At 33.8% G+C, this 13,225-nt stretch overlaps 1 protein-coding gene across 1 annotated transcript in view; it reads right to left on the bottom strand.

The window, feature by feature from the left end:
- Positions 1 to 867: 867 nt before the first annotated feature.
- Positions 868 to 13,225, bottom strand: part of hcnl1 (hyperpolarization activated cyclic nucleotide-gated potassium channel-like 1) — a 75,601-nt gene continuing 63,243 nt past the window's right edge. Inside the window, exons 3-13 of the mRNA XM_065282733.1 lie at positions 10,021 to 10,941; positions 7,926 to 8,121; positions 6,154 to 6,258; positions 5,718 to 5,855; positions 5,161 to 5,322; positions 4,975 to 5,068; positions 4,180 to 4,307; positions 3,949 to 4,080; positions 3,492 to 3,729; positions 2,165 to 2,332; positions 868 to 1,045 (exon numbers count right to left, since the gene is read on the bottom strand). Coding sequence (XP_065138805.1) covers positions 999 to 1,045; positions 2,165 to 2,332; positions 3,492 to 3,729; positions 3,949 to 4,080; positions 4,180 to 4,307; positions 4,975 to 5,068; positions 5,161 to 5,322; positions 5,718 to 5,855; positions 6,154 to 6,258; positions 7,926 to 8,121; positions 10,021 to 10,205 — 1,593 coding nt within the window. The 5' untranslated portion in view covers positions 10,206 to 10,941 and the 3' untranslated portion in view covers positions 868 to 998. The remainder of the gene's footprint in view (positions 1,046 to 2,164; positions 2,333 to 3,491; positions 3,730 to 3,948; positions 4,081 to 4,179; positions 4,308 to 4,974; positions 5,069 to 5,160; positions 5,323 to 5,717; positions 5,856 to 6,153; positions 6,259 to 7,925; positions 8,122 to 10,020; positions 10,942 to 13,225) is intronic.

Here is a 13,225-nt window from a genome sequence, read left to right on the forward strand (position 1 = left end):
TGTCTTTCAGCGTGTAATGAACAAACATTTGTTTTATAAATAGCTCAGAATTATTAGTCAAACAGCATCCTTACGCCATCATGTGGATAAATGTTTTTTTTGTCATGTACGTTAAACATTTTCCGTGAAGCACAAAAGTAGAATTTCCCATGAATTACACATCTTTATAAGATACACTTTTATATAAAAAAAAAACAGTTAACTAAGTTGTCTTGTTCCTCATGATGTTGATAGTAGTATGTGATTTGATCTATTCACCATAGTTGGTAGTTGCAATTTCAGATTAGCTAAACATGTTGTTTTAAGGTACCTTTCTAAATGTCCATAAAAGATTTATAAAACTCTGTTTTCTATAAAATGACTAAAGAATTAAAAAAGCATCAATATGATGATGTGATGATAAGAAATCAAGAGATGAGATCTTGAGAATTCATTTTTGAGAATAAAAACCTGATCTCAGTGGAAATGTGAAAAATCCACGACAAAGTGTCAAAGAGAGCATCTTACTCTTGTCATTTGTACGGTATGAAAACAAATTTTAAAATTAGTTTAGGATGAAATAAAATTTGGGATTGTCCCGCAGTAGGATTTCAAAGCAGCATTTCTTCACTTTTTCCCTCTGTATTTTGTTTGGATTATGAAAGTGATAAGCATGTATGACTATGTTGTTGTGTATTATACATTTTTTTTTATCAAAGAATCTTTTAGAAAATATTTACAGAACAAAATGTACAAGACAAAAACAAGTGTCTTAATAAACTTACAATACAATGCATAACATCTCAAGTTTAAAATATGTAAATTATCTTAGTAAATAACTAGAATTTTAAAATATAATACAATTACAATACAGATAAATGATCTTATTCAATAACTTGAATTGTTTAATAAAATACAATAAACTATACAATGCATAACATCTAAAGCTTAAAATATGTAAATTATCTTAGTCAATAACTCAAATTTTATTATAGAATACAATAAGTAGAGTAAGTTTTTCACACATCATCAGATGTAGATGAAGCAAGTTGTCTCAGCTCAGCTCCTTCAGAAAGCAAACAAACACAACACTTAACCAGAGACTCAAAGCATATATATGTATACATAATAAAAGATTTATGATACACTGTTGTGTTCTGCTATGTTTTAATTGTCTTTAACTGTTGTAACACTTCTTTCATTTTTAAGGGTGTGTTTACAGTTGGCCCTTTTAGTTTGTTTAAAACAACCTCTGGTTCGGTTGCTCCCCAGACAGCTTGGAGAAAGCCTGGAATATGTTTTTTTTATGTGTATGCGAACGTATACACAGAATTGCAAAGTATAGTTTATTTGACTTGTATGTGTACAAAGCAGTGCAATGCATCTTCTGGACTACATATTGTACTACGTTCCCTGGTAGGCACCTGTGCAACCTATATGTACACCTTAACCTTGGTGTGCAGCAAACAAACCAACGGAGACCGCTGAAAAGGTTTCGGTCCACTTCCAAGCAAACCCTGTTGCAGTTTAAATGTGAATGCAACATGGATTGAAGATATCTCAACAAACAAAAACAGGAAGTGATATCAAGATGCGGCCCCAAAAATCACTAAAAACATGTTAAAGGGATAGTTCACCCAAAAATGAACAGTCTGACATCATTTACTCACCTTCATTTTGTTTTAAACCTGTATGAATTTCTTTTTTCTGATGAACATAAACGAAGATATTATAATAAATGATGGTAAGCACACAGCTGATTGTAACCATTGACTACCATAGTAGGAAATCAAATATTATAGAAGTATTTTGATAAATGATGATAAGCACACAGTTGATGGTACCCATTAAATTTTTGTTTTTCCTACTATGGAAGTCAATGGTTACAATCAGCTGTGTGCTTACCATCATTTATTAAAATATCTTTTTGTGTGTATCAGTACAAAAATCATACAGATTTAGAACAACAGAATTTTCATTTTTGGGTAAACAATTTCTTTAACATGGGAAGAGCATTATAGTTTTATTTTCATTTGCACATTTAATGGAGGAATTTGTGATGCTGTTTTGAGTTTTCACACAAACATTTTAGTGTGAACACAACCTTTAACACAGAGCTACTGCGCTCTGTTCTCTTTCATTGGGCTCAGTCTATCTGCATTTAAAAAGATGAAAGGTCACTTACGCTCTAGTTCACTTTTACGCTGTTGAGCTTTTTCCCTCAGCTCATTCACTACATCGGGAAACTCCTCCTCGATCTCCAGAAGGTGGTCTAAAGAAAGTGAGAACAGTCTGCAGGCATCTAAAGCTCGAACTGTAGCCTGCCGCCGTCCACCAAACAGCAAACATATCTCTATAAAAACAAACAGGAAAACTTCAAATGATGGCTAGGAGGGTGATGTGTGTTTACTGACATACTGTAAAATACAGGTGTTTTCACTAGCATGCCATTATCTTAATAAATTTTACTCTTAAACTATGGAAGTTTTTTCTACCAATTTTAAATGAATTTATTAAATGATCAAATAAAAAGAAAACCGCTAAATATTTCCCAAAATAGAAAATTAAATCAAATGAAAGGTAAACATGAAATGCATTTTATTAATTGTCATGATCAAAATCAAATTAAAATGTAAAGTTCAATGTTAATTTTATGTCCTCTTTTATTTAATTGTTTTCATTTTCAATGTATGCAAATTCAATGAAACGTCAAAACATTGATTACTTTTTATTTTTCAATTTGACATAGAATGTGCAATATCACATTGAGAATGAAATAATTAAATTTTCTATTTTGCTGATTTCATTTTTTATATTTTATCTTTAAATTAATTAATTAATTAAAAAATTGGCAGAAAAAACATCCATATTAAAACCCCTTATGTGCCGCAAATCCCTCGAGGGGCGGGGTGAAAATGTGATGTACTCCTTCAAATTAATAACTCTGACATTTTTTTGGTCTTGTTTTAAAGAAGACACTTTAGGGTTTTTCAGAGAGGTGTCTGGAGGTGATATTTTAAATAAAATTAATTTAAACTGCTATAACAATTTTTTTAAAGAAATTTAGATATTTCAATAACATATTAATTTTGTACATAAAATTATTGAAATGTAAATATTTCACAAAAGTAATAATGCAAACATGAAGCCATAAGTCTCAAGTAGTTGTGATTCAAATTTCAGGTTAAAATCGCAAAATGTGGTTTGTGTCACAGTTTTAGTGGTTTACCAACAATGACCACTAGGTGTCAACGGTTTGCTGCATACGCTTGTCAAATTAATAAATTACTGTCACTGCATTATTTTTAATGCAAAAAGGTTTTGAAATATGAAAACTAAATTCTGAGACCTTTTCAAAGATACATAGTTTGTCTACATTTTAATAGGATATACTGTTATAAATAAATAATAATTAATATGCATTCCTATGGGGGTGGGTGGGCATGTAACAAAAAAACTGTCACTACATTATTTCTGTCATCAGATGACCTTGAAACTTTCTAATACATCACCTCCAAAGTGATCTCCAGTAGACAACACCATCTGGAAGAATTCAGTCTCCACGAGCACTTGTCCACACTCGATAAAGAACATACGATCAGCCCGAGTATTCTGATAAAGTATGATTTCACCTGCCTGGAAGATCTCATACTCCAGTTTCATTAACATGGCTTCAACAAATTTTGGATCATTGTTTCTAAACAACGATCCTTTCTTTAGCAGGTCCGTACACATGGCTGCCATAATATCCTATGAAACAGGAAACAATCATTATTTAAGAGCCATGATAATAAAATCTGAGGCTTTTAGTGTGTTAGCCCTTAATTTGACGAAAATGGCCCAGAAATATTGATGATCTCTAACATGCAAAGGAATACTGTATACAATATCTGTCTCATAACTATTAAAAGCAAGTAGCAAATCAATGCACAGCCTCACTAAAAAGCTAAGCTTCTTATTTTCAGTGACCTTTCTGAGTGGTTTCGGGACGAGATCAAAGATGTTCTTCTTATCAAATTCCCACTTGTAATGCACAGTGATTCGCTGGCGCAAGGCTTTGGGCAGCTGTCTGAACACCTTGGAGGATTGTAGTTGGTTTATCTGTAACATATTGGTCATGTAATTATAATAATAACATCTGAAAAACCTTTTAGTTCATTTCAGAAACGCTGGCAAACATTAGAAAAGTAGCTCAAGCACCTTTTTCATGTACACATTACTTGTGGCAGCGGCACGGACAAACGTCACAACCACAAAAGTGATGCATGTGATAAAGACTGAAAATCCAATCAGCATACTGACAATAACACCCCACTGTTCTTCAATACCTATATGACACAGAATCACTTCAGTGTAAATTATATTTTCACATATTTTATAATTATTTAAGAAAAAATTTTCTTAGTATTTTTGTCTTGTTTTCAGTAAAAAATATCTGAAAATTCTTATATTAAGATGCTTTTTCTTGATGAGCAAAACAACCCAAGAAAATAAGTCTAGTTTTTAGACCCAAAATATCAAATTTAAGTGATTTTGTGCATAAAACAAGCAAAAAAATCTGCCAATGGGGTAAGCAAAAAAATCTTGAACATTTTTCTTAAACACTAAATTCAAGAAAAATTCAAGACAAATTTGCTTACCCCATTGGCAGATTTTTTTTTGCTTGTTTTATGCACAAAATCACTTAAATGTTATATTTTGGGTCTAAAACTAGACTTATTTTCTTGGGTTGTTTTGCTTATCAAGAAAAAGCATCTTAATTTAAGAATTTTTAGATATTTTTCTGGAAAACAAGACAAAAATACTAAGAACATTTTCTCTTGAAAATATTTTTTTGCAGTGTATATTTTCACATACACGGCAAAAAATGATTTTCAAAAAAAAATCTTAGTATTTTTGTCTTGTTTTCAGTAAAAATATCTAAAAATTCTTAAATTAAGACGCTTTTTCTTGATTAGCAAAATTATGTTAAAATATTGGTTGTATGTGATGTACGTGTTGGTGTGTCAGTAGATCTGTAGGACATCCAGGTCATTTGAAAGAAAGTTCTGAACAAAGCAAAGGAGTATTTTTCACCAACTGTGCTATTCTGCAAAAACAACAAACATTATTAATTTTACATCACAATTTACCATCATTAAAGCCAACATATTCAATGGAAAGCCAAATGTTGAGACGAACCGTAAGATTCTCTCTTGTGACCCAGCAGTCAAGGGGAAACTCATCCAGAACAGGTATGAAGAACTGAATACATCCGTTCCAATGCCAGATGAGAAAGATCATCAGTAAGGCAAATGTAAACCTGATAGACCGCCGGACTACGTCAAGCTGTATATCCGAGACCTAAAGTATAAGCATATCATTTGTTACACTGATCAAATTTGCAATTGTCTTCATTAAACTATTTAATAATATGCAACTTCAACATATCTTCACTGAATTTTACACAAAACTAGTCAACAAAAAAATTGAGGGCACATGCTCATGTTAAAAATGTACAGTTCTGTATAAAAAAAATTATTGTTGTGTTTGTCTTTGTAGCACCTTAGCAGGACTTCAGGTGACACCCCTTCCCATGGAAGACACCTTCACAGGTCTCCAAAATGTGATTTGAAGGTTACAACATTTTTACCACTAGCATCACCAAACAGGTCCAACAGTTTTCCAATGGCAATTCGGTTGTTTTTAAGTGCATTTGTCTCGAATAAGTGACTACAAATATACCAGTGCTAACTTACATTTTCAAGTTCAGAGTAGAATCTCATGAGCCTTGGCAAACGGAGCACACGAATCATGCTCAGGATCCTCGCGAACATAAGCATCCTCACCATCTTTGAAGCCAACAGCGAGCTTGTGTCTGCACTATTACAATGGTCCTGAAGCAAATAAAACATGGTTTTAGTGTAAACTGTCATGAGAGGTTAAATGGTTTATAGCAGGGGTCTCCAACCTTTTGTGAGCAAGGGCTATGACAGTGGATAAAACAATCTGTATATTCTACTTAAAACGTTTTTGTTTTACTTGTTGATTTGTTTTTTCATTGTTTAAAATTTTAATATACATTAAAGAAGCTAAGCTGCTGGGGCAACCTGGTTTCCACGGCACCATATTGGAGACCACTGGTTTATACAATCCATTTCACCTATACTACTGTAAATGAATATACAAACTTACCACAATAACAATTATAATGTCAACAGGAAATGCAGCCACAACATCTGGAACAAACCAAGATTTTAAATAATCTTTTCTTATGAGCTTTGGATCAAGGATGGGCACCTAGATCAAATAGAAAATGAATTGTTTGAACAGTGACCGACACTTTTCCTTATTTATTTTCTCGACAGTGATTTAAAAAAAACATAGTTTCTTAACATCGACCACCCAGTTTAAAAAAATGGTAGAGCCAATGAAGACTATAGCTCAGTTGTAGAGCATTGCATTTTGGAGGTTATGGATCTGAACCCCGGGAACACAAGTAGGGGTGAGCTGGCCCCAAACTAATGCTGGGTTAATTGTAACACATCTACTTTACATATTTATACAGGGCTGAGCAATCTGCCTTTTGGTCTTTTTCTTTTTTTGATCCCCTGTAAATTTGTGAAAAGTTTTGATGTGTTTTGGCTAAGATATTGAACAAATGTTTTGGAGACATGAAAGTATGTTTCTTTAACCTTTTTTTTTTCAATTTCTGAGTTGTGTGTGTAAGTCACCAAATCCAACTTTATATTATTTTAATCACTGTCTTGTTACCTAAAACATTTTGAAAAAAAATTACACAGCGGGTTTAGTTGTCACACAGTGTTACAATGAAGCCTCAGGTACAATGATAATGAAATGAAAACAATGTGAATACTATTCATCAAAATGATAACTGTTAATACAATATCAGGGGAAATAACTCACAATTATAATTTTTTTTGTCTTAATTGTGCAGCCCTTTCAAAAAAAATCTATTTATATGCATTGATGCAAAATACAAGGATGGTTATGAAGGATCATGGATGGATGAATGTGTGGATATCTATCTATATATAAAAAATATCCACATTTAGTATATAATTTTATTGAAATAAATAATACATTTTCTAGCATGTGTAACAACAAACCTTCTGTTTGTTACAATTAACCCCACCTATGGAGTAAGTTGTAATGTTTGCACTCCTGTCACTATGTAATTGTATGATAATGGTAGGTCCCACAAACAAACTTTAAGTATTCATTTGTAGCAGAAATGTGTGTGTGGCGATTGTGTAAAAAAATTATTAATCTAACTTGAATATTTTTTGAATGATAGAGTCAAAGCCGAAAAGCGTTAGTTTGTGCCCTGCTCTCCCCTACTGATAAAATATATACCTTTTAATGCACTGTAACCCCTCGTTCAGACAGCCAACGACAAGCAGTAGCAGAGCGACGCGATCTCATTCCTTTCAATGGAAACCTGGCGACTTCCGGCGACACGAGCGACAGTGACCATTGGCGACCGTATGGGCGTGTCCAGCGACGCGAGAAAGTTAAGAAAAGTTTAACTTTATGCAAATGTCGAGCGACTTTCGGGAGCGACTACCAATGAGAACAAAGCAGTGGAGTTCACGTCACCCTTCTCTCGTCAGTTACTGGCGTGGATGGTACTCATTTGTTTATGACAAGCAGATTTAGAAACGCCTCATTGAAAGAGACAAGCGACACACAGCGATAACGTCGCTGGCTGTCTGAACGAGGGGTAAGTCACTTTGGATAAAAGCATCTGTCAAATATGTAAATGTAGATGTAAAATGCTTATACAGAAGCACAAATAATATTGCTTAAGATTCTTTAAGCACACGGTAAATCCTTTCAGGGTTACATGTTAATTTTGAAAATCAAATACTCTATGGAGAAAATTCATAGGATTTTAATATTCAGAACCCAAATGCTTTGCACTACGGGACAAGTGATGTTCCTACCTGACCGTCTTCAGTGAAAATACCCATTCGAAAATTAATACCAATGTCCACACAGAACATGATGTCGGAGAAGACGTTGAAGGCCACCCAGTATCTGTGTCTATTACCACGTATATCCTCAGAGAAAGCCATGTCCAGAGGGATTGTTATAAGATTGGCGAATGTTAAGATCACCATAGACATCAGATAGTAATATCTGCAAAAAAGAAAAGAGCCAAGTTGCATTCATCTGTCTAAACAAATCTGCTCATGTGATTAAAGGGATAGTTTACTTTACAATGAAAATTCTGTCATCATTTACTCATCCTCATGTTGTTCTAAACCTGTATGAATTTCTTTTTTCTGATGAACACAAAAGAAGATATTTTGAGAAATGATGGTAAACACACAGCAGTAAGTGACCAAAGACTTCCATAGTAGGAAAAAAATATTTTGGAAGTATTGTGATAAATGACTAAGAAAATATTTTGATAAATGATGGTAAGCAGACAGTTGACGGTACCCATTTAATTCCATCATATTTTTGTATTCCTACTATGGAAGTCTATGGTCACTTGTGCTAACACACATTATGATACACCAAGCTATATTCATTATAGGTTTTCATATTTAAAATTACTGACACCTCTCTCTCTCTATCTTTCTAAGATCCCATACAAAAAATACATTTCTCTGGCCAAAAATATATTTTAAATATATGCTAAATACATTTTGTATAAAGTCAAGCTCAATTGAATATATTTTTGAAATTTGGAAATATTTTTGGTTTTAACATTCATATAGACACTGGTCAAAACATTGGTCCAGAAACACTTCCTGTTTCAGTTTGTTACCGTTTTTTTTTTATTTCACATAAATCATTATCTTTAAAATGTTTTTTTAACGTTTTAATTCAGTTCTATATGTTCTGCTGGTTGTATTTTATCCCAACGTTTATCTAGTGTTAAAAAACTGAAACAGGAAAAGAACCTCTGGACCAGTGTTGTTTACATCTTTTGAAATGGTCTATATCAACATATATTTAAAAATGTATTTCAAGCAAAAACATTACTATTTTTACATCCCAAATGGCAAAAATGCATTCTTTGCCAAAATATATTTTAAAATAAGTTAATTTTATAAAGGATATTTTTGAAGTGGCAAATATATTTAATTTTTTAACTTACTTAAAACATGCTGCTGGTAACATAAATAAAGTTTTTCTTCCAATGCGACGTGAATATATTACCTTGGACTGAAATATACCGAGGGCTCAATATAAGCTTTAAAATGTATTTATTTTTAAAATATATTTCAAAACATACAAAAACTTGCCAAAAATAATCAATATATTTTGTAAACATATATTTGAACATTTTTCATTTTCAGAACATTTCAGCAAATATATTTTTGTATATTTTGAAATATATTTAAAAATATTTTTTGCCATATGGGATTAAACACACACAGATTCACAGAGGTGACAGTAATTTTAAATATTATTATAAAAACCTTTAATGAATATAGGGTACAGTGGATCATAATGTGTTATTAATTTTCAATTCACTAAAACACTAAATTGCTGTTCAATTGCCTCCGTAGGCTGTCAACAGTAAATTTCTACATATATTTGAATTTTGGTGTGGATCATTAGGCTGTTTATCTTGATTCATGTGATGTCTATCCAAAGCTTGCTCTGCTAAGTCTGATCTATTGATGCGAACTCACTGTACACCCTGCTGGACGCAACTGGAACAACAGGGGCGTAAAAATCTGCCTTGCCTCCCCGACCCCCTAATCATTTATCATACATTTTGGTTACAACAACTGAGGGTACACCCTTTACATACTGTACACTTGACTAATCCTTAACCCACAAATTTACACTGTTTAACACTGCTAACAATAAAAAACCTTTTTTCTATCATATAATGTAAGTTCTTCTCTCCAGCGTCATTACTGTTTCTGTTAGTAAACAAGTGTACGTTTTTTTTCTTGACCCTAAAGACAAAATGTTAATTTCTGCCTTAGCTGTAAGTTAAATGCTAAAAATGATTGTTAAAAAGTAAGGGTTAATCATCTGTTGTGATTATGGGTGACTGTGCGTTAACATTACCTGAGGGAACTCAATGGGTGTATCACCCAACCGGTGTGTTCACTTGGGCTTACTGCATCTTCATCTCTGTTCAAAGACTCTTTGCTTTTCTTGCAGACAAAGACACGTTTTAGGACATTAGTGAACCTAGAACAGCAAGTTTTATCAGGGCTAACGGAAGATCTTTTTGCGATATCGCTGCTCATCGTGGCTAAAGTGATTAACCGACCGCAGCATCCGCTAACGTTCGTTATTTTTGCGCGAGGTTCGAAAACTCAAATATAAACACACTCAACAATGCTATTGTGTTGCTAACCTTTGCCAGTAAACATCAGTGTATAGGTTGTGTTGGGTTAGTTTAGTTTGTCTGAAAACAGAAACGATGTAAAGAAGAACACCTGACGATTTTTCCCCTTTTCGAGACGTTCATGCGGCGCTGCGCCTGCGCAAACAAATCGGATCGGCGTATGACATAAAAGTATCGCGAGAGCGATTTAAAACTCACGCGCTTTAGCTACTCTATGAAAAAGAGGAAGCTAAGCTACTTTCTGTTTAAATATTTTGCAAAATTGTATGATACTAGAAATGGAGGGTGTAACTGCAACATTCACAAGCAAGGTGTGACAGGGTTACGTTAAAGCCAAAATTTTATAAGGTGGTCTTTTATAAGAAGCCAATGTTGACACGTGCAGGTCAGCAGTTGCAAACTGCGGATGCAAACCAGTTAAAATGATCATATAGTAACAATTATCATTAAACAAATGATTTTAGCATTGGCCTGGGTGTTTAGAGTTAATTAGTTTGACATTTTCCGTCATTAAACATGATCCTGAGAATATTAAGCGGGAAGCATGGGAAGTATCATCAGGGGTAGCTTGAACACAAGCTACAGGGGAGTCGGCCGGGGGTCCTCACTGAGCCCTCAAAATGTAGATCCTTTATCTGTAAAACATTAAAATTAGTCATTGTCTGTTTAATGTCACAACACAAAACAGACAAATAATCAGTTTTGTGTGTTTATTATTATAGAACAGAGCATTATTTCGGTCATTGGCTGGTTAAAGAGGCTGAAAATGACGTCTGGTATGAATGACATAATCCAGCAAATGGATTATGTCCTCTGATAATCTAGTTACTACATTTGTACTAATATGAAGAATGTGTAAGTGTAAATCATGTAAAGTATGATGCTTGCCCATAATAATGCCTGCCTTACAAACAAACCACTAAAAGTAATAAAATGTAGCCAGCAGATGGCACCATTGATCTGTTTTGTTGTTTGGGTGTGGCTGTGCATGATAAATGTTATGGGCATCTTTCAATGTGCATTTATAGACTCATATATTATTCCAAAGGGCACAAATGCCAATTTTGGAAGAATGATCGTGCAAACTCATCAAGGAAATGAAAAATAATTAATAAAGATGTTGGAAACTTCATTTGTTGGCATCGACTTGGCAGCCAAAGGGAAATAAATCAGTGGGAAATATTTGGACGAAAAGATTTGATTTAATTTAACATTTAATCAATTCACTGTTCTACTTCTTGGACTATTCAGATCTACTCGTAAAATCTGGAACTGAGTTTTTTTTATGCTCAATCACTTGTTTGTGTTTCTTTTAATTTGAAAGTTGTTTTGGGTAAAGCATCTGCCAAATAATTAAATGTAAATGTATTCAAGCTGATGATGACCGGGAGCCTTTTATCTTGTTAAGAGAAGAAATGTTGTTCAAAACTATATTATACATGCAGCTTTCTTTCCCCAATTGTGCAGATGTTTGTAGATGATATGGACGTGTCGATGGTTTGAATGAGATTGGATGGTTTGACATCAGACATGTGTGACACTAGAAGCAATAAGGTGATCAGCAGTGTTTCTCTTATCTCTGGAGTAAAGGATGGACGTGCTGTCTGAAACTGTGATCTGTGATTCGGGTTTTCCGTATCAGACAGATAAAGTATGAAGTCCAGCACTGATCTTATCTCACAGTCAGCACATTTTGTCTCAGCACACATCCACAATGAATGAAACATCTTTTGACTTATGAAAACACCATTTTTTGACTTTTAAAGTAGCAATTGCACTTGGAATAATAATTGGGATATTATTAACCCAACCTGCTGGGATTTGACTATGCTGGGTCATTTTAACCCATAATGCTCGTTTAACCTATTGTTGGATCAAATATAAAAATTTTCTGGGTTAATTTAACTCAACTGTTGAGTTTGTTTAAAATAACGCAGCATTTTTGTACAATGTGTAATTTCGATTTAATTTCTCTTTTCAGTGTGTTGGCAACTATAAATCAGACATAAACAGGGTTTAGTTTATTAACAGTGTAAACACAGCTTTGAATTGATAAATATTTAAGCATTTTTTATATAATAGACCCATATGCTACTTGAATAAATGCTGGGTTGTTTTAACCCATTATTAGATAAAATCCAGTGTTCGCATTATGTCAAAGATTATGGGGGTCCCCTGTAATTATAGGTTCGCCTTGATTTCACATTTTTTGTTGGTCCTGGATATACATTTTAATCAAAGAAACCCCAAATTACCCTTAACTCAAACCCTAATCATATTTTACCCCTCAAATTTGTGTAAAATAATAGTTTGAGAAGATTTTTTTAAAGGCGGGGTGCATGATTTTTGAAAAACACTTAGGAAAAGGGAGTCGGGCCGAGTACCAAAACACACTTGTAGCCATTCAGCAGTAAGGGGCATGTGTACTAACCAACATCGTTGCCTGGGTTGTGTATTTGTGGGGCGGGTCTTTCAAAAGAAGGTCCAAATCCTATTGGGGTAGGGGCGTGTTTGTTTAGGTGATTTCAACATTGGCTTTCAGAGATCATGCACCCCATCTTTAAAAGCCCCTAACCCAATCCTAAATCTGTCAATTCCTCCAGTGTGAGGCTCACTTAAGTGTTTACATTTATTTCAGACAAAAATGTTTGGATTAGTTTATTGTAAAATTGGGACAAATAATGGACAGTATCGCTTTGTGGCAGCGCAGCACAATCATTTTTAATTCATTTTAGTATTTTAATTTTAATAAAAACCAGGGGTCCCCCTAATTTATATTATTGTGCTTTATAGGGAGTCCCACAATGCTTATAGGAGGTCCGGGACCACCCCAGCCCCCCTCATTCCAAACACTGGTCAAATCTAAACATTTTCTGGGTAAATTTTTTTTTGGCCCGCCACCACCCCCCCTCTTTGGAG

This window comes from Paramisgurnus dabryanus, chromosome 9 (genome assembly GCF_030506205.2).
Source record: "Paramisgurnus dabryanus chromosome 9, PD_genome_1.1, whole genome shotgun sequence".
NCBI classification, from domain to species: domain Eukaryota; kingdom Metazoa; phylum Chordata; class Actinopteri; order Cypriniformes; family Cobitidae; genus Paramisgurnus; species Paramisgurnus dabryanus.